The sequence below is a fragment of the Lineus longissimus genome, chromosome 10, assembly GCF_910592395.1.
Source record: "Lineus longissimus chromosome 10, tnLinLong1.2, whole genome shotgun sequence".
Taxonomy (NCBI): Eukaryota; Metazoa; Nemertea; class Pilidiophora; order Heteronemertea; family Lineidae; genus Lineus; species Lineus longissimus.
The window spans coordinates 2,088,667-2,113,695 of record NC_088317.1 but is presented as its reverse complement, the minus strand read 5'-3'; the positions used below and the strand labels follow the sequence as shown (position 1 = coordinate 2,113,695).

General features: G+C 42.0%; 3 protein-coding genes across 12 annotated transcripts in view; 1 reads left to right on the top strand and 2 right to left on the bottom strand.

Moving 5' to 3' along the window:
• Positions 1–145: 145 nt before the first annotated feature.
• On the bottom strand, positions 146–14,793 carry LOC135494538 (glycerophosphodiester phosphodiesterase domain-containing protein 5-like). Of its 10 annotated transcripts, none has more exons than XM_064782601.1 (14): positions 14,747–14,793; positions 13,988–14,198; positions 10,144–10,247; positions 8,972–9,065; positions 8,203–8,361; positions 7,838–7,931; positions 7,443–7,588; positions 7,163–7,248; positions 6,811–6,961; positions 6,376–6,600; positions 6,008–6,156; positions 5,654–5,801; positions 5,237–5,319; positions 146–2,379 (listed from the first exon to the last, which is right to left on the bottom strand). In XM_064782601.1, exons 2-14 carry the CDS (start codon positions 14,114–14,116, stop codon positions 2,088–2,090), a joined length of 1,860 nt encoding a protein of 619 aa, XP_064638671.1. In that variant the 5' UTR covers positions 14,117–14,198; positions 14,747–14,793; the 3' UTR covers positions 146–2,087. The 10 variants fall into 10 exon arrangements, with proteins under 10 accessions (XP_064638671.1, XP_064638672.1, XP_064638674.1 ...); XM_064782602.1 differs by having other exon boundaries at positions 14,662–14,757; XM_064782604.1 differs by having other exon boundaries at positions 14,697–14,757.
• Positions 14,794–14,849: 56 nt separating this feature from the next.
• Positions 14,850–18,431, top strand: LOC135494712 (arylacetamide deacetylase-like). The gene is made up of 7 exons (XM_064782953.1): positions 14,850–14,881; positions 14,980–15,151; positions 15,457–15,570; positions 15,829–15,946; positions 16,499–16,562; positions 16,678–16,799; positions 17,113–18,431. The coding sequence occupies exons 2-7, from the start codon at positions 14,999–15,001 to the stop codon at positions 17,763–17,765; spliced, it is 1,224 nt and encodes a 407-aa protein (XP_064639023.1). The 5' UTR covers positions 14,850–14,881; positions 14,980–14,998; the 3' UTR covers positions 17,766–18,431.
• A 1,137-nt stretch (positions 18,432–19,568) lies between these two features.
• Positions 19,569–25,029, bottom strand: part of LOC135495173 (uncharacterized) — a 28,452-nt gene continuing 22,991 nt past the window's right edge. Inside the window, exons 8-14 of the mRNA XM_064783647.1 lie at positions 24,338–24,529; positions 23,861–24,040; positions 23,240–23,602; positions 22,925–23,059; positions 22,401–22,485; positions 21,937–22,167; positions 19,569–21,583 (exon numbers count right to left, since the gene is read on the bottom strand). Coding sequence (XP_064639717.1) covers positions 21,426–21,583; positions 21,937–22,167; positions 22,401–22,485; positions 22,925–23,059; positions 23,240–23,602; positions 23,861–24,040; positions 24,338–24,529 — 1,344 coding nt within the window. The 3' untranslated portion in view covers positions 19,569–21,425. The remainder of the gene's footprint in view (positions 21,584–21,936; positions 22,168–22,400; positions 22,486–22,924; positions 23,060–23,239; positions 23,603–23,860; positions 24,041–24,337; positions 24,530–25,029) is intronic.

Sequence of the window (25,029 nt, the reverse complement as noted above, 5' to 3'; positions counted from 1 at the left end):
TACGGGTTTAAATCGCATTCACTGCGACCTGCGATCTGAATTGCATGCGACAATCACAACAACAGTTTGGCTGCGGTGGTCACCGCAGGTCAAAGCATAACCCTTGAACAGTTTGAACAAAAGGAAAACAAGTCATGTTTTAATAAATGCAGTAACTAGCATGAAAATAAAGTTTATTATCATTCTGAAATGAATACAAAATAATACGCAAAGTGCTGCGAAACAGACCTACACGTATTGAAGAGATATTGAGCATGTGAGGACAGAACATATTTACATTCATAAAACTCCCAATAAACCTAACCAGCCCTCTTCTCGTCAGAACTATCAACCTCATTATGCCCGCCATTCATTTAAACAGAGAAAGCCATACATGTAAATAACAAGAGCACAGCCTTGTGCTCTTAAAGGGAGAGTGTATAGTTTGCAGAGATCCATACAGAGGGCACTGCTGCATGTACCCAAAGTGTTGCGAGCTTTATTTTAGCGCAGCAGCTCTTCATGTGTATTGGCTGACAACATCATGCATACAAGTGCAGTAACATTGAATAAGGCCCATTATCAGGACAGTGCAAAATGCCCAGTGCTAAATACAACAGGGTAGCAGCAAAACTTTGGCTGAGGCAACGTGGCGCTGTCACTGGGGTATTGCTATGTTGTGACATAGATGTGACATCATAGTTGCCTCGAGTTCTGACGTCAGATGCTGATACCCTACTACAATGTCATGACAATATATTGTGCAACAAAGTCAGATTGCATTGTGTTATACATTTTTAACGGGAAGTGGCATACCAGTTTTGGGGAAATGCAAATTTCATGGTAACTGGATGACTAACACGTGTTCAAACTAATCTCATCATATCACAATAAGTGGCACCCATCTTCCAATAGAAGCACCACCAACTGAAATGTACCCTGTCACAACATCCTCCTTTGCAGGGCAGGTGTTGACCTTTTTTACCCTGCAGGGATTTACAGGCCCGATATCAACAGTTTTCACACTTGCGCTAACACAGGGTTTTAAAATTTAAAAGATCCCTGGCCAAGCGCATGGTATACCAAGCGGCCAACTTGGCAGTCTACGAACCTGGTAAATACTGGGTGCAGTAGGGAAAGTGTTTGCTGCTGGTGATTCAACCCATTGACGATTCATCTGTAGCCAACAGTATTTCCGATATTTTCCCTTGCACGCAACTCTGGTATTTGCCTACCCCTGGAAGTTATCGCCTAAAAATTAAGCAGTATAGTTGCTATTGAAATAAAAGAATATCAGAGCATAGTTTACAGTCAGATTTTGTGGAGAGAATTTTTCCAAATCTGGAAGAAGTGTTTTTGTATGATATAAACACATATATATAACACATAAAAAGCGGCATTGGTGGTAATTGCCAAGCCCCCCCCCCCCCCCGGCTTGTGCTGTAGAAGCAAATAATAATCCTGAGATACACACTATAATGGACGGCCGATATGAGCCAATTATTGATAAAAAGCCACATATGTACTCTGACAAACTGGCATGACAGTCAAATTACCTAGAGACAGTGATTACACTTACATGCACAGACACTGATATCCATGGACAACCGAAAAAAAGGTACTTTGTCACATACACACTAATTTGACAGAAACATAACAGGAACAGGACATCTAACCTCTTGTTAACAGATATTTGTAGAAAGCGATGGAACCATACGTGTATTGCCATTTATGAACATCTCCATTAAAATTTTATCACCAGTTTTTCTGACACCCTGTATATGTAAATCCTGGCCTGAAAATTGTCCAGCCTGGAGTTGAAAGACCTTGAAGAGACCTTCACACCATAAAAGTATTGACCGACTAAAACGCCAGTCACCATTATGAAATGAAAGGCAGTGGCACCTTATGAAAGGTTCAACCAGACTATGGGACTGTAGCCAACAATAAGCTTGTTTGTCATCAAAACCACAGGTCATTCCTACACAGGCCAGCAGTTACATTCAACAGATTCTTATAGTACCCGGCTTTGTCTGAAGTTGACAAAATCTTCCAACAAAAACAGTGCAATAAAATTCAATAATTTATGAAACTAGACCACTCTCCGCTCATCTATTGATCTCCAAGTTCACCTCGACAGGTGAAACGATTCTATTCTCCGTTTGGTCCGTCAGTGCAATCACATCCAATGTCTTCATCTGGCAACTCTCGGCCGGTTTTTCATCCTCCATCGCCGCGAGACCAATCCCATGAACCACCCCGCCCCCGGGTTCCATATTCAACGTCTCTGTGCTATCCTTCATAAAGAGCAGCTTCTCCTTCATCTGACCGTTGCGGGGTTTCTTATAATGCATCGTCGTCAAGGGAGGTGTATACTTCTTCTGGCTGGCAGCCCTGAAACTGAAGACAAAAGAGGGAACTATGAATAACTGATGTATGGAGCAGATCAAATTCAAATCTTAGTTTTTCCAAGATGTAGGCCTACATAGCTGGTCGAGAGGCACCTGTACAAAAGGTTGATGAGAATCAGACACGCCAAAAATAGTATCAACACAGTAAATTTTCTTTCACACCAACTGCCGTGATGGACTCCAACAACATCTTAAACAGGTGAGACATGGCCGACTGTCACCACCGGGGGTGAGACATGGCCGACTGTCACCACCGGGGGTGAGACATGGCCGACTGTCACCACCGGGGGTGAGACATGGCCGACTGTCACCACCGGGGTGAGACGTCACCACCGGGGGTGAGACATGGCCGACTGTCACCACCGGGGGTGAGACGTGGCCGACTGTCACCACCGGGGGTGAGACGTCACCACCGGGGGTGAGACATGGCCGACTGTCACCACCGGGGGTGAGACGTGGCCGACTGTCACCACCGGGGGTGAGACGTGGCCGACTGTCACCAACGGGGGTGAGACATGGCCGACTGTCACCATCGGGGGTAAGACGTGGCCGACTGTCACCACCGGGGTTGCCCTGATGGTCGGCCTGTTGGCAATCTAGTGCCAGCTACTTAGAAACAACGCAATAAAAGAAAAGACTCAAGTGTCCAAGACGATAGGCATGATTCAACTTTAAAAGTTTTACACATCACCATCAAGGGTATGTCGAAATGAAACTGGTATATCATGACAGTCAGGCATGATGGGCCGGCAAGGGCAAGTTGTTATGCTAGCACTCCATGCAATTAGTTTGTTAGTAACAAACACTCTGACAATATCTACTCCTTCCTGGACCTTGAATGACCATCACTGGCAGCAGAAGTTTGAACAAATCTTCCAAATTTTGTATCCAGTTTTGCATGCGCTTGAATTTGATACACCTTGGTTTGTCTATGGTTACCTTGGTAACTCATCACTGCACATGCGTAACCGGATATAAAATCCAGAAATGTTCATCCAACTTGCCGACCACGGAGTTGAGTCAAAGTGCTCAAAGGAGAAAGTTAGGGACATGACACAGAAACATAATAAGACACATATGGGACAAGATACATATCATTCATAAGCAGAGAGAAAGTATCAAACACCTGTTAAACCCATTTTATTATTAAAATATCTGTGACACATTTATTGAAAGTCAAAGACTGTTATATGAGAATGATACAGGCTGAACATGGTGAACTTTTTTATCACTTTTTAACAGACGGTACAGGAACTGAAACAGAACTGGTTGTCTGTCTTTAAGTTTTGCATTTTTGCAGATGTTACTGCAAAAATTTATGGCCACAAATAAGAAAGTCAAATCAAAATTACCATTACAGTTTCAAGGCAATAATTGACAAGCATTATTAGATCAGGAATGAATTGATCGACATAACACATGTTTCGTAATCTGACCAGTTCCATTAAAGGGGGACACTTGATTCAAAATGTCTTTTGGTCCATTCACAATCATCTAGCCTTCTTTTTCCTGCATTTTAGAAGTTCCAGAAATTTCGCCAGAGTTTTAGTAATAGTCCACAACGCACAACAACCGAACCTAAACATTCTATGAAATATGATCCAAATGCCTAATGATTCTTCCTCCTGGCTCCAGGGGGCAGCACTGTCTTGTGTCCAACGCCTGCGGTAAGAAAAACAAAAACCAGCCTCAGAATAATTAGAATATATCCTGCACATCACACCACCATCCTGATAAAAAAGTTCACCATTTTCAGCCGTAATATATACATGTACTTTGATTTGATAACACAGACAGCCCTGAACAAACTAAGAAAAGGGTTAGCAGAGAGATAATGTGTTGGTTCACGATCCGTACATGTATATCCAGGATGTCATTTGTGACTCGCTCTACCAAAACTAGGCGCTTGTCGCATCTGAACTAGACAGGTTGATACGGACTTGTTGTTCATTTCCCTATTGTAGACCTTTTGTGAAATCTATTACAAACTGATTTGGTCACATTTCACAAAAGGTCTACAATAGGGAAATGAACAACAAGTCCGTATCAACCTGTCAAGTTCAGATGCGACAAGCGCCTAGTTTTGGTAGAACGAGTCACATTTGGCGAAACCAAACCACATCCTGGCCATTCGACACCGAAGCCTGAGTTAGCTAGAGCGACATGAGGAGTGTTAATGGGAAAACCATGGTCTTATTCAAGGACAGGACAGACAACTGGGTCAGACAAGGAGACTGAATGAAGGATGAGGATGAAACAGCGAAGACTGATTCAGTCGTGTGATTGGTTGAAACAAAACATACTGGGATGGGCGGGGCCTAGGTTTTCCTGCAATGGCTGTAGCGGCGATATTGTTGATGAAAATGAGGGGATGTGGCACGCAAGTTGTAAGTTCCACAGTGCTGACAACAAAACCTGAAAAGTAATAAGAAAATCAATATTGGGGTCGAAATACTGCAATAGACAGAAATCAAAGGGCACACTACAGGCCTGAAGGTATGGCCTGAACTAAGAAAGAAACATGATGCACATGAACTGAGCCTGAAATAACAACTAGAGGGGGAAAGAAACGACAATGAAGAGGATGTTTGGGCCAACGTGCGGAATTTCAGGGGATAGGAGAAACTTATGAAGGGGCCACTGATACAAACATACCATACTGCAAGTTCCTACATGCCACCAGTCCACATAATAATTCAAGGCAAGACTACATGCATTCACATGTACAATACAAGCATGTGTATGATTTGACAGAGCGAACCAATGAAAACTACATGCACACACTAAACTACATCAGTCCGTCTACTTTTCTTAACAACCTCACATTGGAACTTAAGGTCACTTACCATTGAATGAGGAATACAGCGCACACTAGCAAGAGGGACACGCAGTCCACGGACACCCACATCGTGAGGTACGTCTCTGGGGTCTGAAACACACATGAATAGGAAGGGTCACAGCAAAGTGAGAATAATAAAGACTGGTCTACCACGCAATATGGCCATGGATCAAACCACGTTAGAGCCAGCCGTTTTGATGAGGAGCATCTCTGTACTTGAGTACCCACGGCACATCATGCAAACCAACATCTTAATCCTGAATATCTGTTTCATATGTTTTCTCTCAAGAATAACAAGGAGAGAATTTCTCGTCATCATGATATTCTTGCATACACAGCCCTATCTTCTCTGTAAGACAGGCCTGCCTGTCAAGTATTCCATCATCCTGTTATTTAATCGGTCTTAACTATCAGTAATGCTTACCATATGCCATATAGGGTTTTCCATCTTTGAGAGCGTATGTATCCAGTTTGACGTCACAGACGTTACACCCATACACCAATAGAGGGAGTATAACCACTCAGAATCCACCATAAAGATATTCACCGATATGTTACGACTTTTATAAAATCTGAAAAGAGAATTGTAGAGGTAAGTGTTAGAAGAAAGATTTTGATCAAGGACTCCATTGGACTGAAAAATGCTGTCCTTTATTGAGAGGTGTCTTGATTAGCAGGTTGAATTCAATGGAAATGACTATTCTGAGACCAAATGGAGAGTTCATTACAGAGAGGGTGTCCTTAAGAGAGAGGTGTCTGCAAAGGGAAGTCCACTTACTGTATATCATCATCAGATAGATGTTCAAATCTGGCGTTTACAGATGTTATGTTATGACTGATTATAAACTCGCGGCTCAGATTGGCCTTCGCTACGATCGTATAATCTTTTGGAATATATGCATCAGTCCTCTCTATACTCCACCACACCTGAAACAGTCAAAAGACACATGAGTACAAAGTGATTTGCCCAAGTCTCCACAGAAATCAATCAGGGGTTTCAAGGAGCAACCAGAAGGTGCTCACCTGAACTTGACCAGTCAGAGAACCAAGCAGTGACTCGGCAGCGAGTTGAACCCATGACCTCTTGATCATGAGGTCAAAGCTCTTCCATTCATTACCGCTTCCCTGCTAACCTCGCCAACTTACATCTTTTGGTGGTATCCCAGATTCTTCGATTACACCGATGGTAATATTCGTGATGGCTTGGTGGTACGGGTGGGTGCCATCTTTGGGGGGCATGAGATCGAAGAAGATAGGGACACTCGCATTCTTGCAGAACTCCAGCAGTTTTTTGAAGGTCGGAATTGACTGTTGACGGAATTCTTCAGTTTGTGCTGCTGTCAGGGAAGTCGCCGTACCAAATGGATTCAACTGAAAAGACGATTTCATAAGTTCATATGGACGGTTATCCAAAATCAATAAACATTGTAGACAATGTATTTTGCACCAACCAAAGCAGTAATGGTTGTTAGACCAACATTTTTGTAGCCAAAACAAGTCTTGACATATTTTGCATAGAAAACGACACAGCATTACAACCAAGGTGTTTAAGAATAACTATCAAAACGTTTCTGTACAGACCTTTAAAAACCATTCGCCCGCATTGAGCTTTTCTAAATCGGTTGAGTTGAAAGATGAGGTGGATGCCGTCACATTGCTCGGGAATAATGCGGCCACATTTGTAGTTCGATGGAGGGTTTCATCATGTATCACCATTGGAATACCATCCAAACTGAAATAAAAGAACCCGAGATATTACACAACGACACTAACCTCATCTTCACAATATTATTCTGTCAGCACTTTGAAAAAGCCATCACCAGACCCAGTTCCAACCTTCAGTCCTTTATTGTGACTCAGAACCCCAAACCAGTACACCAATGCTCTATCACCTGAAGCGTGTGCAGATATTTACTTCATTCAAACCACATACCTAATTCGAACATCCGATTCTAAAGCCAGTAAGCCATTCACTTCTAAACCATGTTTAAAGGCAGCCATCGTGTTTTCAGGACTTAACTGAAATGAAAGAGACAGAAAAGTTAGGGACATCACCGATGTTTGAGTTCTCAGCAAGCCAGAAAAGGCAGAAAGGCTTTATCATCGGTAATGTGTATTGTTACTATGATCTGTTGACACGTGTACAGAAAGTGTCCCTGCTGTCCCAGTTTTCTACATTTCTAGATTTGAGATCATTACAGATGTATACTTACAGCAGCGCCCCCTCTGTGACCAATGAGTTTTGGTTTGGCTGGAAGCTCGTTGGTGGGACAGACGCACGGAGATTTCTTTAAAAGTGGACTAACGTATAAAAATAGCATCACAACTACATAGACACACAACCAAAATATCCTCAGACCTGAAATGTAAGAAACCGTCAATGAATCAGGATGCTTGGAGACACTAGATACCCTATAGTTGGAACTGCCGGAATGAACAAGACCTGGGCCAGATCAAGCTAAGACATCTGTATTTTGCAGCAATACCAATATCAGAATGAAATGGACAATCAATACAGTTAAACTCATCCGCGTCCAGCAGCATTCTGTTATGACGACGCTCAAGTTTCACCGCTGATACTAATTCCTTGCAGAAAATTGCCACTTACCTTTTTTTTCAGAATGCAAAAACTTGGCTGCAACGAGCCACGAGAGTAGCGTCATCACTATCACAGATCCTACGTACAAGAATGGACCACACATCTGGAAGAGATACACGACTTACGAGGTCAAATTACAAGGTCAAAAGGTCAAGCACGCTAACTAACAATAACGATACCGACAAGCATGTAGGATAAAAATCGATCAATCAATCATCTTCTTAACAATCATTAAGTCATTTTATCCCCATATGGAACTTTGTCAAACGTTTTTCTACGCTCAGATTACCCAGTTTAAACTCGTCAGTACCACACAGCACTGGTTTTTTTGGCCAGAACATCATTATCTGAGTCTTATTAAGTCTTATACTCACAGATAACGCAAGCCGCTGGAGAGTCCATTCATGTTGGGCGACATCGGTGAGAATGATAAGGATTGCGACGGCGAGGGCATCGGCCAGAATCAGCAGTACCCGATGGAGGTGGTGCATATACAACTGGTAACCAATACCGATATGGCATAAGGCAAGAATCTGGAACGTTAAAAGCAACGAATTTAACACACTCCAATACTCTTTTCAGGACTTAGAATCAACATCACAGTTGGCAGAAATTGGAATGAAATTTCCATATTTTGCATACGGTTAAGCATGTACAGTGCTAGGCTAGCTTTCCTACTTATCAATGGGCATAAGAAGTCTATCACTTGTCGCAGTTGACTTTGACAGAAGGAGATGCCTACCCCCTCCCAACATTAGACCTACCAGGATGTAGCAACAGTAAGTGAAGACAGTGGCATCAGGGATCGATTCCACTGCTGCAGTTGGTGGTAGAACCCCCCCCCCTCGGACACAGACTTACCAGTACGGAGCAGCAGTAAGTGAAGACAGTGGCATCAGGGATCGATTCCACTGCTGCAGTTGGTGGTAGAACCCCCCTCGGACACAGACTTACCAGTACGGAGCAGCAGTAAGTGAAGACAGTGGCATCAGGGATCGATTCCACTGCTGCAGTTGGTGGTAGAACCCCCCTCGGACACAGACTTACCAGTACGGAGCAGCAGTAAGTGAAGACAGTGGCATCAGGGATCGATTCCACTGCTGCAGTTGGTGGTAGAACCCCCCCCCTCGGACACAGACTTACCAGTACGGAGCAGCAGTAAGTGAAGACAGTGGCAGCAGCACCGAGGATGACCTGATGCCAGTTGATCCACTGTTGTAGTTGGTGGTAGATAAACCTGCAAGTACAGAGAAAAGTTCAAGTCATCAAATGAAAGAACTAAACTCAGTAGATGATGGTGCAAAAGATTTCGAGGCCATGCTAAGAGACAACTGTGGCCAAGAGGGCTCCAAATGATCTCTGAGGCAGGGGAGGAGACACTGGAAATTTTAGTTTGTTTACTTTTCTCTTTCCCCACAAGAGGTCCAAATCGCCACAGTCTATACCATAGAGAAACTTGCAAGGTGCCTGTGTGTACTTCTTGAGCATCTAATCGAAGCCATCTCGACACTTAAAGGTCAAAGTACTTAGGAATTAGATCTAAGCCTTATTGACTTGAGCAATCCCATGAGACGAAATGAAGGTCAATTCACCACAGCTCATCGATGTGAATGTTATTGAGTGAGGCAAGCAAACTTCAATAGATGGAAAATGGCCGGCGATAAACCCAAGCTGCCTCGTCTCGTGAAGGAAATGATTTCTAACTAGAAAGCTGCTCGGAAGCAAATGTCTCCCCAAGCCACTCCATCCCACCCCATCCCACCTCACTGAAACTTCAACAGCATGTTCCCTTCCCTCATGATGCAAAATGAGGAGCGTCCCAACAACATTCCCCCTGGCTTGTCTCGATGCCAAGTTATCAGTCATGACTAATTGACCAGTTCAAACGACGTCTGGGGACTAATCAATCTTCTTACTGCTTCAAAAGCCAACCAAGTGACAAGAATTGACTGTAGATAGCGTAGAATCATCATATTTTTTTAAATTGTAACAGCAGTCCCATTTTGAAAACACCAGCAGAGGAACTTCAAGGTTTGAGACTCATAATCTGAACACTGCTTGTACTGGGACATTCGACAAGTCAGACAAGCCCAGTGATTACAGGTTTTAACTACAAACCAGAGATCCTTTTCTTGCACATACTGTAACAGCGACTCTAATCAGATTTTATAGTTGCAACTAAAATCACACGTTTGCATGCCCCTAAAGGTGTGCACAGGGTTCTACAAAGTGCACTGGGAATCACACTGACTACCTCTTGATCACGGGACCGTCGCCCACCCACACTGCACCACCATAGTCCACCCTTCACTTACCAATTGAAATTGTCGGCATCATTTTTCATCACAAGCATGAAGTATAGGAAGAAACCAAGCAGGAAGAAACTTAGCACCAAAACCACAAACCACAGCACATCACACTGGAACGAGAAAACAACACAAGTACATGAGATATTAAAGGGTCAGCAGCCCTGTCACAGTCAAGGGGAAAGTGTCTGTCAGAAACACCAGGTGGCCCCACTAGTACAAGTCTTGGATCCAGACCCATTTCTTCGTTGTTGATGCTGACATAACTGAACACCGAGGCTGTACTGGAGTGTTCAATTATAGCATTCTGAACTGTTCATGTAATTTCTCATTATGTTCTTCATTACACAAACTGTCTCTTAAAAAGGTCAAAAGGACACCATCAATCATAACCATGGTGAAATGTGCGCTCACCACGGCAACAGAAATACAGACGAATGGCCGAGTCAACTCTACAATTGATATGAGTATTATCATGAATAAAGTGTTGAATATCACGTCGAGAGGACTTGGATTTTGGAGCGCAAAACTGGCAACGGTGGAATGACTACCCATTAAGAGGACAGAAATTCGCTGTAAACATTTTGCACCTGTTCCATTGAGTTGAATTCACATACAAATGTGTGGCAAAATTCACAAAGCATAAGCTGCAACAGTTAATTTTGAGATATGTGTACAAATTTCTTAGGGAATCAAATATCCCTTGTCACTACGAAGTCATAAGGCTGCCCACTTTTTTGTAGTTTTCCGGCAAGACTGTCAGAAAATATCACACACTGTACCTACATGTACACAGCTGTATTTCAAGGATAACATTTTGACACTTGCCAGTGGTTTTCAAAAGATTAATTTCAGCCTTGTAGTTTAAACTAAAAAAAAATTCCATTCAGGACCATCGATATGATTGAGAAAAGTGGGTCAATACGGTATCGACCAGAAGTTATTTATAATTGGTTTGCACGAGCCATGCTAATCACAGGATTGCAACTGGTGTGATCAATATCTTTTCCATCGAAGCCACTCCTCAGCCAACCATCCTGAGTAGGCGGCGAATGTACGTCTGGCAGTCCTCTAGAGAAGGCTATGAGAGACTTGAGGGCTTGAGACGGCTGGTATTGAACACAGAAGAAGATATCCGTTGGGCTCAAATCAAACATGTCAAAGGATCTCTAAATCTTTTTAAAGTCAAGTCCACTGTCTTCCAGCTCAAACATTTTTGGTGGAGACATCACTGTTGCAAGATCAGGACACCATTCTATCAGAGACGTTCCTTAAAAACTACTTTTCTTGTAGTGTTTTTCATAATTGATACGTATTTCGCTCTCTTTTAAAATACCTACCGTACGACTATACCGTTTTTTGGGCATCTCCTTCTTTGTGACCCGTTTTTCCAGAGAGCGCTTGATCCGTTTATGTTTAATGTATTTATACGACATCCCAAGGAGCAGAACGCTCGTGACGAGAGGTGTCACATACTGTGGTGCTGCCAGGCCGGAAAGTGACCCAACTAGTAGCAACACCATCTTATTCGCAAATACTGTCCAATATCAGCAATGAGTACAATCTACGAGAATATGGGAAGAATAAAATGTCCAGAATATCACAGTGCGTCCAGAGTGTCCAAGATCACAGTAACAAACACCTGACTGACCCTAAATTCCAACTGTCAGTTCTCATTTCTGTAAGATTCAAATCTCATGGGGTCATTTCGATTTCCACCGAAAATCATCCAAGTCCAAATCACCAAGCAGACGTCAGTGAGTTTTTTTTAATCATTCTGTTTGGTTACTTCCAATCAAATTCATTCATCAGCAAATCTATAGAGTAATCACGGGACGATAATTTGTCCTGTTCTGCAATCATAGTCCTTCATTATCTCTAAACCTCTAATTGAAGAGAAATAATTATGACAACCACGCATCACAAGACTGATAGAAGTCCAAAGAGTTTTGCTGGTAGACAGAGTAAGTGTCAAGGGTTGATTTGATAAGCTCTTGCACTCGAGATGACCTGAATAATTGCCAAAATCTTTAAATCGAATCACAGTCTGCCTACCAGTATGTTTCTACCTCCTTCCTACAAGAAGTTCCACAGCAAGAATGTTATAATTTTATACTAATGAATTCACCCATCATAGGGGATACATCATTATTACAAAACAGAGCACAACCTTAACCTTAAAATATTTCAGAACATAATCATATGTAATACTAAACAATCTTTCACTCAACTCAAATCGTAGATTTGTGAATACATCAGAAGAGAAATTCCAAATAACTAGAAACTAAAGTTTGCCAACTGGGTATGGGCCTATGCCGATATGCTTGCAAATATGTCACTCAAGTATATGTCTGTTCATACATATTTCTGCCTGTTACACAAAACTAGGCCCATTGTACCCTCAATTGGCTCCAAATTCAGACTTATCGGGGCGTGCAGGGTTTGTTGTATTTAATATAAGGTTTCAAGAGCCTATTCACCCGACTGTGAACAACAGTCAGGTCAATGACAAGAGGCCAGATTTTTCAATCCAGCGAATTTATTATGACTGTAAGTGTAAACTTGACTGAATACTGATAGATGTTAGTGGGCGCATTTTTAGGATGAGCGTCTACATCGAGTCAGAAATAGGCCACAGAGCAGAAAGATCATGAGACAAACAACTACAAATTAGCCTTATACTGAAAGGTCATAATGACTTTCCACTGCAAATACTGATCACTCTCAAGTAAGTGAGACAAGTCAATATGAGTTTACTGACTTTACCTGGTTGGTGGGTGCCTGTACAATAAGGCCTACAAGTGAATATAACACAAAACAGACGGCTAAATAGTCACAGTCGCACATGTTGCAAATGCCCTAAACTCATACAACACATGGCAGGTACACCCAACCCACCTGTCATAGTGCCAGGAGGAGATGGGGACAGACTACTGGCAACAGAAGACCTGGCCAGGGATAGGGTTAGATAGAGATGACTTGTGGGGGATGCCTGCTGTGAGCAGACCGATGATGATGATGATAATGTACAATATCTGATAGTAATGGTGCATCAGACTAGAGTAGACTAGACTGATCAGTGGGCCCACATCAACTATATGAATATCTGAACATCCATAGCCGTAAGTTCAAAGTAGACGAGAAAATCAACCAAAAAACAGAACGATTTGGGCCAATCAAATATTGCAACTGCAGAAAGAACGAGCGAAAAATTATATGAAAATAGAGCAAAAAATCACAAATAGTCCAGAGTTGTGTGTACACAGTCATTCCTGATCCACCATCCTGTCAGAACTGCAGTATGCACAGGATGACACACTTATTTTGGCATATAAATGGCCTATGAATAATTCTGAATATATAATCATCGTGTCGAGGCCTGCATAAGCACTTGGCCTATGTAGGCCTATAAATCATAATATTGATATTATTATAATTAAATTATATACCATGTGTTAATTTTGTTACAATTTAGACATTATTATCTTATTGGTGTAATTGGACTTATTTGTGATGTACCTTCTAACTAAACCCCCCCCCCCCGACATAAATTACTAGTCTTTCTTCACACAAGCCAACAGCAGAGGGGGGATCTCTTCAGGCACATGATGAGGGTATTGTGTCAATTGCCTGGCCATGAATGAAATTTGCATGAAATGTTACCAATTTCAAGCTGTCATCTGCCAAAATACATCGTGTTGACCACCCTCACAGAACACACTTCCTACCTTAATTCACCATCAACATTGGTGTGAGCATGTGGGTAATTTTGACAGTTATGGTCAAATCCAAGTATTCTCCTGAAAGGGGGGTGCTAATCTATAATTAAAGCAAGTTGTCTGGAAAAACTTACGGTATCGCTTGGTTTCCTGGACTGTTTGTACCGATACCACTTGCATCCCAGGCAGCCGGTGATACACAGCAGGCAGTAATTATGCTGGTAGCGTTGGATGCGCTTCATACTTGTTCGTCTGATGGCCATCGCGTCTTCCTTCTCTCACATCATCCGATACGGACCGTCACATTGGATGAGGGAACTCGTTCAGTAGCCAATGAAGAATGATCTGAAAACATACAGCATAAAGCACATCTAGATTTGTTGTTGTGTCTCTGAAAGGCCACCTCTAAACTAATAGTACGACGCAGATGTTGAAGATGGCTCCACAATCTGAATCAACAATAGTCAATAATGAATGTCAACTACAGACGAACATTTGTAGGATCCTCCCCTCTTCGGCTTGGTCAACCTCGGTACATAGGCCTATAGAGGTGGTGAGGATGGGTACGCACACATGTATAGCAGTGAGTTAATTAGAAACACAAGACTCCGAGTGCACATGCTGCGAGCTGCAGTGTCAAGACAGCAGGCATGGGATGTATGCCATGTCATGATGTGCATGAATGCATGATTGTGCGTGTGTCTGTGTGTGTCATCAATGAAAAATTCGAGAAGCCTGCAGGGTGTGTTGACTTTTGGCACTATCACCACCAAGCTATTTCTGGAATTTCAGAAACCTTTTTACCTACAACATATAAAGAACATATAACACTAGTTTCCTCACTTCAGAGTTGCATGAATATGAATTTAGAGCCATAAAATCAACCTATTTACCAGACACAAACAACTCCATGAGTTTTTTCTTTACTGTTGTGGTCGTCGTGATAGCGTGGCGAGTACGGAATAAACTGGAAAGTTTACTGTAAGCGACGTCCCAACTACATGTTGGGAATTAAAGGGAAAAAAGAGGTATTGGGACCTTCTTTTCAAATTTCTGGCTTCTTTATATCATTTTGTGGTAAAGGTATATCTTCCTCACTCTTACAAGTTCTCATTAACTTTTCCAGGCTGAAGACCAGTGAGACCATGTTGTGCTGTAATTTACAATTCGTTTTCTTCCTGTCCTCCATCCTGACTGGATTCGTAGCATTTTACCTCTACCATCCACTGCCAGAGGGAATTGAAGAACCGTGGAAACTCCGGGCCTTACTTGGTCTGACCAAGTTTAGCCAGCATATGGTGAGTATCAATGCATGAGTAACCAAGCGAGAATGTGGTGATGGTGAACTTTTAGAATTCGTGCTGGAGTTGTGACTGTCTTCAGAGTCCGAGATGCATTGAGTTGACTCGCACTTGTCCTGTGTCCTCCAGTTGTGACTGTCTTTGAAGATCCCCACAACACTGTGATTGTGCCTGTCTCCAAACAAGTTGTTTCACACAGACATTCAGTGCAGCAAGCTACAGGTACCAAACGACAGCCTTAATGGTATGTAAAACATTCGCCATAATGAGTGGTAGGCTAAATTCAGTAACCTTTTTTTCAGGCTCTGATTGGAGAAAAGTTGGACATCGATAGCAGAGTGAACATAAGTAGAGCGAACCATCAGCGTCTGGTTCAGTTTCTTGACAAGTGGTTCCCCTGTGACGAGGAGATACAGGTAAATATGGACGGAAATGAGGGGAGAAGGTACCAGTAGATCTGTGGCTAATCACAGCAAGTGTGTGCATGCTCGGAGCCCATTTATCTGAATGGACTGCTGGAGCCAAACCAGACCTCATGTAAATGTACTGGTTCAGAGCATTTGCTGAGGGTACGTCACTGAAGGACTGGATGTCGGGACTACAGAGTCATAAAATTACAGGTAAATGTGAGGAAGTCTTCTGTTGTCTTTACACGTATAAGTGGTTTATTCCAGGTTGAGACACAGAAATTCAGTGACATTCCAGTGCGGCTCTTCACTCCACCAACTGAGAAGGAAAACAGGCCAGGCGTTGTCTATGTTCATGGAGGGACTTTTGTTTATAGCAGCGCTGGTAAGTGTGACTATCAATTGTCATTTGACTCGGTCACATGAGATGATTGTTTGGTCATGAGGATACTGCCATCAAATGACTGTCATAAGTATGACTTTCTTGTTGTTTTTATGGGGAGTTTGTCTCTGGGAACATCATCAGATTACATGTACTGTGGAACCTCTGTTAGCGGACACCTCTCTATTAAGGACACTAGTTTAGGTCCCAATTTGGTTGTTTCCATTCAATTTGACCTCTCTAATCAGGACACGTCTCTATTAAGGACAGCACTTGTCAGTGCCGAGGGTGTCCTTAATAGAGAGGTTCTACTGTATATTCTGGTATCTAATATAAGTACTGCAATCGGCAGTGGGGTGAAAGTCTTTTATAAGCATTAACAGTATGACGATCATGTCTCTGTGTATGATTGAAGGAGTCTTATCCCAGCAATCTGGTTGTGACTTTGTCCTCAAAAGACCAATTTGGGACAAATGGAAATCATAATTAAACACCATGGAATCTCTTTCTGTGCAAGACAGCAATGACAACTGGATGATTTGTCTTTGTTTTTAGGTGCCTATGATTGCTTTGCGAAGAGCCTTGCAAAAGGATTGGATGCAGTCGTTGTATCAGTAGAGTAAGTATGAGTTATCAGTTCTTGAAATCAATTTACTTATATTGCCACTCCTGTACTAGATCACAAATAAGTTATATACCAAACAGAAATTTTTGAACATAATCTTTCATTTCAGCTACAGTCTCGCCCCAGAAGCTAAATTTCCCAAACCATTCCAAGAGAGCGAGAATGCCACCAGACATTTCCTGAAGAACTTAAAACTCTTTGGTGTGGATCCCACCAAAGTGCTCCTAATCGGTGCGTTTTTATATATTTTCCATATGTTCATTTTCACCCAGTGTGTTGGGTTTTCATCCTGACCAGGTATGGAGCCACTGTGGCCTACTGCCTTAGACATTTGAGTAGTGATCAACAGGTCTCGAGTTCTGCTGAAGGTTGCAGGATTAACTGGGGTTATATTGTTGCATAGCCATCTATCTCAGGACGTCCAAGCTAAGTCACAGACAAATGGGTCTATTTTTCTGTCAAATTTGCAACCTTCTGAATTGTGTGCTTGCCTTCGGAAATGAGCCGAGCAGATGTTTCACCAAAGACTTTGTCTGTTTTTCAGGTGACGAAGTAGGCGCGAACCACGTGGCCGCCATCTCTCAGAAACTGCGGACATTCACGCATCTACCTCAACCTCGTCTCCAGGTCTTAATCACACCATTCCTTCAACTCATGGACCTCAACCTCCCGTCGTACGCTCAACATGAAAACGTCTCGAAGACATTTTCCCGCACGCGTTTCAATGTCGAGTCAGCGCTTATGTATATGAACTTTGATCCGAATGTTGCACACTTGGTCATGGATAATGCCCACACATCTCCTGAGCTCAAAGAAGCGTACTCATTTCTTGTCGATCATCACCAGATTCCTGTAAAATATCGCGAACATTTCACCCCCATGCCACGGGATTTTGGAAACCCGCATTTATCCGATCAGTTTTCAAACTTTGTCTTGCATCCATACTGTTTTCCTCTCATGCAAAAGCATTTGCAAGGTTTGCCAAAGGCGTATGTTATTGTCGCTGAGCACGACACGCTGCGTGACGATGGCATGATTTATGCCCACCGTATGAGACAAGGTGGCAGCAAGGCATTGCTAAAACATTACAAAACAGGATTTCATGGTATGATGTATCATAAAGGTACATTTAATGTCGGACAATTAGCATTTGATGAAATGATTGAATTTGTTAAGAAGGATTTAAATTTAATGTAATAATAGATCTGCATTTAGGTAGTTATCTTTGCCACATTTACTTTTTGTACGTGTACATTATTTTGATTTCCCAGCCACATTATGTTTCCAAAATATAACAGTATTACTAGTGTAACATGAACTCTTAGGCAGTTTATATGGCATTCTCCAAATGATGCATTTACACATGCTTCCATTTTGGAACATTTATTCCTGGTATAATGGAAATTTCATTTTGATTATGTCTCTCTTGTCTCTTGGGACCCTTCGTGCCCTAGGTGGCACATGGGGCGTTCCCCAGGGTCCTCCACTCAAGTCTGTTGGCTGCTCGCTGTCTGGCTGCCTCCCACGTTAGGCCCTTCTCTTGAAGTTCCTTTGCCATGGAACGCCACCAGGTCTCTCTTGGTCTGCCTCTATTCCGTCTCCCCTGTGGTGTCCATGTGAGTGCTCTCCTTGGCAATGCGTTTGCAGGCATTCGGAGCACATGGCCCAACCATTGCCATCTTCGTTCCTTCACCAATTCTAATATGGGCTTCAGGTTAGCGTCTCTCAGTAGGTCTTCGTTACTGATTGTCCTTGGCCAGTAGATGCCTCGGATTCTCCTTTGATTATGTAGTATGCACAAATGATCTCAAATGTATTTTGTGATTGATAGCTTATAGAATAAATGATTTTGATGCTTTTGTATCACTATCTTTGAGTGATTATTTCCCTGTTCATAACTCATTCTGAGGAGCCATCCCCATGAGGACTGACTTCAGCAAGGGCAATAAGGAGGAAGTACTTCTATGTGTCAAATTGCCCGACTAACGTCTGTTAGTACTTGGTACATACTCTCCAAGACAGTCACAACCCTACAAATTTTGTAAGCTTCATTGTAAACAGCCACCTTGACCCTTTTCCTTGGATTGAGCTGATTTCTCTCTGACATGCATAAGACTACACCATAGTAACGAGGGATCATGGTATATGAGGTACTCGGGGGGGGGTGTGTGGCACATGATACATTAGCCACATGTAGGCTACATGAGTTGCCAAGTAGGGTATTTTGGTCTGTCCTCAAAAGCACAGTAAGACTGCTGCCCCAGTTACTTGAGCAACTCAAGGTACACAAGGTACCTCAGGAACATGAGCTACTTCAAGAAGACAGCTTGGAATTGCATGGGAGGGTACATGGACCAGTCTTACAGTTGTTGAGACAGACGTTCCAACATGGACAGAAGGGTCCTGATGTTGTCCAAGATAGATACCATTCCTTCAGTATGCACGCTACTGGAAGTAGGCTGCTTTCGGTGCCAGGTGTTTGCGATGAGGACGGCCCCTCCATAACCTACAACTGATTAGGACTGTCTCCTCACTCATTTCATTCTAACTCTGTTCAGGACACCAGTGGGACTTGAGATTACTGGGGACCACTTTATCAGAAACCATGAAGCCATAGTACTCGGGCATTGCATATTCCCAGCTATCTGCCGACCATGTGCCAATCCGAACGCCTTGAACAGATGTCCCACTGTTGGATTTATTAGTGACAACGTTCAGTAGCTTCCTAGCTATGCCAAGAGTCTCCTGCCAAATCCACTACATGGTTGGCTAGAGACTAGTTACCAATAGGGTTCACCATCACTCAGTGTCCTTGATAGAAAGGGTGTCATCCTGTCACTCAGTGTCCTTGATAGAAAGGGTTTCATCCTGGCAAAGGCCAAACTGTGCTTTGAGGAAGGTACTCTGAGAGGAGCCAAAGATAAAAGACACAGGGCGTATAAACACCACCCTGGCATGGGAATAATGCATCTCCACAACAAAATGAAACAAACACACAAATTTCAATCATATAGTCTTATATTTGATTTCAACAACATTAGACCATGAGTTCACATGCTATTGTAATCAAAGTTTGGCAAATATTAAGAAAGGAAGTTAACTGGAGATTCATGGCATGAGAAGTATACATGTACTACAATATCAAATAAATATTACATCAAGTGAAGTCTTCCCGAAACATTCCAAGATTCCCACTTCTAACTCCTACGAAAGTATCAACAGAAAAAAAGGTGACACAAAAATTGTTCATCCATATTCTCAGGACACATCAGAGTAAACAAGCCATATTCCAGGACAGGATAATTCCACTCCAGATTCTTTTCACCAATTGGAATGCTACAAAAACGAAGCGTTGTACGTAACCGACTTCCTTTCATCCACACCAGGACCAGCAGATACTCCTGCTTAGCAAAATAATCTGGAGTGCAACGGTTCTGTTCAATCATACAGCTTTATACATGTCTATGTGCATAGCAAAGTCTTTAAAGTTGACTATTTATTTGAATATGACGTCCATATGAAGTTCCAACTTCAACACAAGATGCCTGAAGAAGTGTTTTTTTATTTCATCATGATATTTTTCAGCTATTTTAGTCGAGTAAATACTTCCAAAAGTTTTTGCCTAAATGAGACATGAACTGGATTAACTTTCTATTATGAAGATAGCACGTACGTATGCATGTGGTATACAATATTATATACATATACAAAATAAGTATGTAGCACCAATAGGTTCCATAAAAATTTACATCAGTTATTTACATTGCATTTAGTAAAGAGCTATTTATAAAGTATGCATGGAAAGAGAAAGTGATACTGATATTCCAAAACTAGTCAATTATGTACATAGAGAAATAAAGAAAATACTCAAGTTGGACAAAATCACTGCATACATACTTTATAAATGGTCACTTAAAGGCCATCATAAGCAAGGCAATTATCCAAAACTGTGCATAGTTCCGACGGGTTCGGTATTCATAACATTGCCCGACCTTCCCCACAGCAGATATCTATTCAAAGGAACCCAACTATTGACTGCCCAACAGTCATTTTTATGTTTTATGTCAATTAAGGCACAGTAAATCTCTACATGAAGGGCAGTTCTTGTCAGAAGACCTATGAAGTTCCTTCAATTTATTCAGCTGTTTGGCTGCAGTGCCCAGCAAAATTGTCTAAAGATTTTTAACATGCACAGTATTCACATACAAAAGTTCATCATTTTCAAACCAGTTTGAAAATTAAAATATCTCTTTTGCCCAGCAAAATTGTCTAAAGATTTTTAACATGCACAGTATTCACATACAAAAGTTCATCATTTTCAAACCAGTTTGAAAATTAAAATATCTCTTTTAATTTTTTTTCTCATTCAAAATATCCAACATAAGTTTTTAGAAGAGATGGTAGACCTTTGAGCAATTTTCTGAAACCTGATTTCTAATTTTGTAATTGTAATACCCTTTATCCATTAAATCTGAAGAATCCCATTGGCAGGAGTGCTGCACCACCGGGATATTATCATATCAACAAATCATGCCAATGGAATTAGAGTCTTCAGCTGTCAACTAGTCAATCTTGACTTCAGCGCACCGTTATGCCCAATAAATGAGCAGAGATGAGACTTTGCAAAAACATGGATAAAAAAGTTTATTTGCACAATGCCTCATGTCAAATTGCAACATCATTGGACACTGGAAGCCTAAAACAAGAGCAGCACAACACAGCCGACTCAACTGTCAAAGTCAATATTTCAGAATCCCCATCAAACCAGCATTTAGTAACAGCACCATCCGGAAGGTCTCCCTGCAGTGTTTCGGCTTCAACAAATGTTTACAACCCAACCAACGTCACACCAACGTGTCATCGGGTGGTTTTTTTACCGCTGAAGATTGCCCACGGACGTTTCTTGGAGAAGCTTACAGAGTCTCTTGTAAGAGTTGAAGACGGAGGTATCACAGTTGATGAGTTCTGGTTAACGTTGTTGATATTGCCACGCGAGAGTTTGCGCACCTTGGGATCTGAAAACAAGAATGTCATCATTAGGTTTGCAATCAAAAAGGGGCGCTGATCATCAACTCAGTACATCCACAGTCCCTCAAGCCATGTTTTGATATATCACTCACCACCATACCTCACGAATCATCCTCCATCCTATCCATTTGTTGTAGAGATAAAACGTGATCAATCAATTGGTGGTATTTCTCCAAATTTCCTCCCAATTTTAGTTTTAAATGATTGATTCTCTTTTATAAAGTGTGGTACTCAACTTTGCTTGTTAAGTTGTTTACACCATGTTATTGCCAATTATTCAATCGAGTAGGCCTATGAGTAACAATTTCTATGTAACCTATAGCATCAACAACATAATTACCTGACGTTCTCTGCAATCTATACTTGACTGATTGTTGCGCAATTCTTTTGGTCTGTTCAGAAAATGCAAAACCGCTGTGTCGGTCCTCCTTGACACGTTTACGCTCTCTTCGAAATGCATTCAGCCATTTTGTTTTGTCTTCCGCCGTTTTGGCGGACAGCAAGAACAACTTGTCTCTTCGCCGGTCAAAGACTTTCCAGGCATTCTTCACATTCAAGTTGAACTGAGTATCTGAAATTGAAAAGGCAAGTTATAATCTTTGCACCCATGATTCAGAAAAAAAGCCTGACCGATGTTTAAAGTTGACATCAGCGTCCTCACCTCATATGCCAAACCTTTGAGGTTGTGGATTAGATTTCCGAGAACCGCTTCTTAAACAAAACAAAAGTACTGCTGCAAGTTTTTATGTCTTAGGCTTTGCTTATAAAAACTATACCCTCGCTAGCATCAATACACATACTAACCTCGTCCATCTGGTATAGACAATATGTCACTGCAGTCCATCACCATACGACCCTTATATGTCAGACCGTCACGTTTTAATAAATCCTGAAATTGAAACGATAAAATTGTTCATTTCTTATGACTTTCAAAAGAAGAGGAATTCACCACTTTTCACTAATTAGCTATATTGTCACAGATGGCAGCACTTTCAGTCACATGTGCCAGAGACTTGGTTTAACATTATTCAATTGCTCTCACTGGAGAGGAATAACTAGAATTGAAAACTCTGCAGGTATCTGGTGTCAGCTTATGGCGTTTTTCCTTTTTCCCTTGTCCCCTGTTCGCATCTGACACGCCACACACAAAATGAACCTTTGGTTAACTTATTAGATATTCCCATTGGTTAAACCGGGACATGCTATGGAGACAATGAAAACAAGTCAACGCGTTCATAAGGCAACAGCTTATGGATACGCAGTCTCATGAAAACCAACAAGAAACAGCAGTAATATACACCATCAGACAGGAAACAAGTGACACTTACCCTCTTACAATAGACTAGTTGATGATCAAAAAGGAAGAAGACGCGATCCTTCATCCAGCCGTTCGTGTTGAGGCTGTACTTGTGTAGCTCTCCGGTATGAATCAGCTCAGAACTCAAATCGAGTAGGTCAGCGTCCTGGAGAGAGAAGAAAACAACATCAGTTACATATGTCATGTTAGATCCACAAAAGAGATGCTTTGTCCAGGCCCATATATGTGGACTCAACTGTGGCATCAACCAATCTAATCCCCAGCTTTGGATCAAAGTGGCAAAAAGACTAAAATCCTTTAGCTTAAAGAAGAACAGCAAACTGACCTGCCATCCTTCCACGGTCGTCTGCCAGAACGCGATCTTCTCCATGCTCTCCATGCGGCGTTTCCTCTCATTGATCAGACTCGCGATGCCCTTCATGGCTTCCAATGCCTCGTTAACCTTCTTATAATCGGGATGCTCTGGACGGGTGTGTTTTAAGAGTTCGGCTAACTGGAGGGGGTATTTGCAGACTTTTTGGACGGGAGTCAGAAGGAAACCTTCGAGGGGTATATCGTTCATTTCTTGTAGTAACCGACAAGCCTCGAAGAATTGCGTGTATTTTGGGTCACATCTCAGCATCTGAAGCTCACACAGACCGTACGGATGATTGTTGCAGTACTCGGAATAAATTTCAAATCCTTGTTTCTGCATGAAATAAAAGAGAATATATCAATATAGACTTTCAAAAGTTAAGTACGTCTAAAGTTAAACCTTAGAGTCTGATGAGTAGCAAGCACAATTTAAATTGGCCAGTCATAGAAAAGCTCTTTTGATCGAAATTTTTTTAACTTTTTTCATCTGACCGCACATGTTTCACAGATTTCAAGCCAAAATGTCAAAACATCATTTACCATGACCAAAACCCACAACTGGCTTGCTTATACAGTTTTAGTTTAAACTTACAAAATCAAGAAAACATTGTCCAATCTCGCTCAAGAATGGTGCCTCCTCGCAGATATGCGATTCTAAACTCTGAAGAAATTTCGACCCAAATGTGTAAACTTCTTCCAAGTTGCCGAAGATTGTCGCAACTCTGTCCTTCGAAAACATCTCTGGGCGCTTCCTGGCATGCTTGACGTAGCCCTGAAAACACCGAGAAAGAAAGTCAGATGAGGACACCAGTTATGATATAGGATAGCTGAAGCGATACAAGGATACAGTACATTCAGACAGAAAGATTTAGGACTGTCCTATGTAAATCCTTTGGCTCGGATTCCTTGTTTTTGATGCCTGGATGCCAGAACAGGAAAGTGAGAAAGCTGAAGAGTAGCTTGTGATGATCTCTATGGCTGAGAAGAGGTTCTAAGGCCAATCATCAAAATGGGTGCCCAACTGCCCAAAACATGCTCACATGCACATTCGCAGAAGAAGACTACTCACTTCAATCACATCCAAAAGATGGCGCACATAAATCCTCTCCACTGTGATAATCTCATTGATGACGTTCGTCCTTGCCTGATCTTTGCTGATGAAGCCGGACGTTACTCGCTGCATGGCGATGGACGTATCAATGGAGCCATCACGCATCTTGAGTGCAATGTCGTCTGCTGTGTCTGTCTGGTTGACACGTAACTGAAGAGGAAAGAAATTTATTAGGAAAAGTGTTTTGAGTTATCAACAATTTCCTATACACCCTGAAGAGGGTACTGAACATTAGACTAGACATAATGTAATGAATTCAAGGACAAGAGCTGAGCATCAACTAGGACATAAGTCGTTCTGTAGACAATATTGCACAATTTGTAATGTGAAATAGAAGCACACTGGAGAGCCTGGAGGAAAGCTTTCCAGTTGAAGAGAGTCTATCCCATGGGTATACCAGGATCCAACTGGAATCAAACCCGGGATCTCAGAGGCGACAGGCAAAGGATGGAAGGCCTCCCCCCATGGGAGAGTGCCCTTTGGGTGCATGTACACTGTTAAGGAAAAAATGCACCCGAGATGAAAGATATCACTTTGTATATCTTGCCCAACCCCCAGTGCAAATTAATTGTACAAACACATTTTCTCAAGATTTGGGTCAGCTCTTTATAGGTGCGTCTGCAACCCAAAAATACTGGCAGAATATCAGT

Bases quoted from the DNA above. Each gene is read 5' to 3' on its own strand.
- LOC135494538 (XM_064782598.1), bottom strand. From the start codon at position 11,657: ATGGTGTTGCTACTAGTTGGGTCACTTTCCGGCCTGGCAGCACCACAG. The intron at 10,248-11,474 runs GTAGGTATTTTA...TTCTCGTTCCAG, and splicing joins AAAAACGGTATAGTCGTACG to TGTGATGTGCTGTGGTTTGT. The intron at 7,932-8,202 runs GTGAGTATAAGA...TATCTCTTCCAG, and splicing joins TCCAGCGGCTTGCGTTATCT to ATGTGTGGTCCATTCTTGTA.
- LOC135494712 (XM_064782953.1), top strand. From the start codon at position 14,999: ATGTTGTGCTGTAATTTACAATTCGTTTTCTTCCTGTCCTCCATCCTG. The intron at 15,152-15,456 runs GTGAGTATCAAT...CCTTTTTTTCAG, and splicing joins CCAAGTTTAGCCAGCATATG to GCTCTGATTGGAGAAAAGTT. The intron at 15,947-16,498 runs GTAAGTGTGACT...CTTTGTTTTTAG, and splicing joins TTTTGTTTATAGCAGCGCTG to GTGCCTATGATTGCTTTGCG.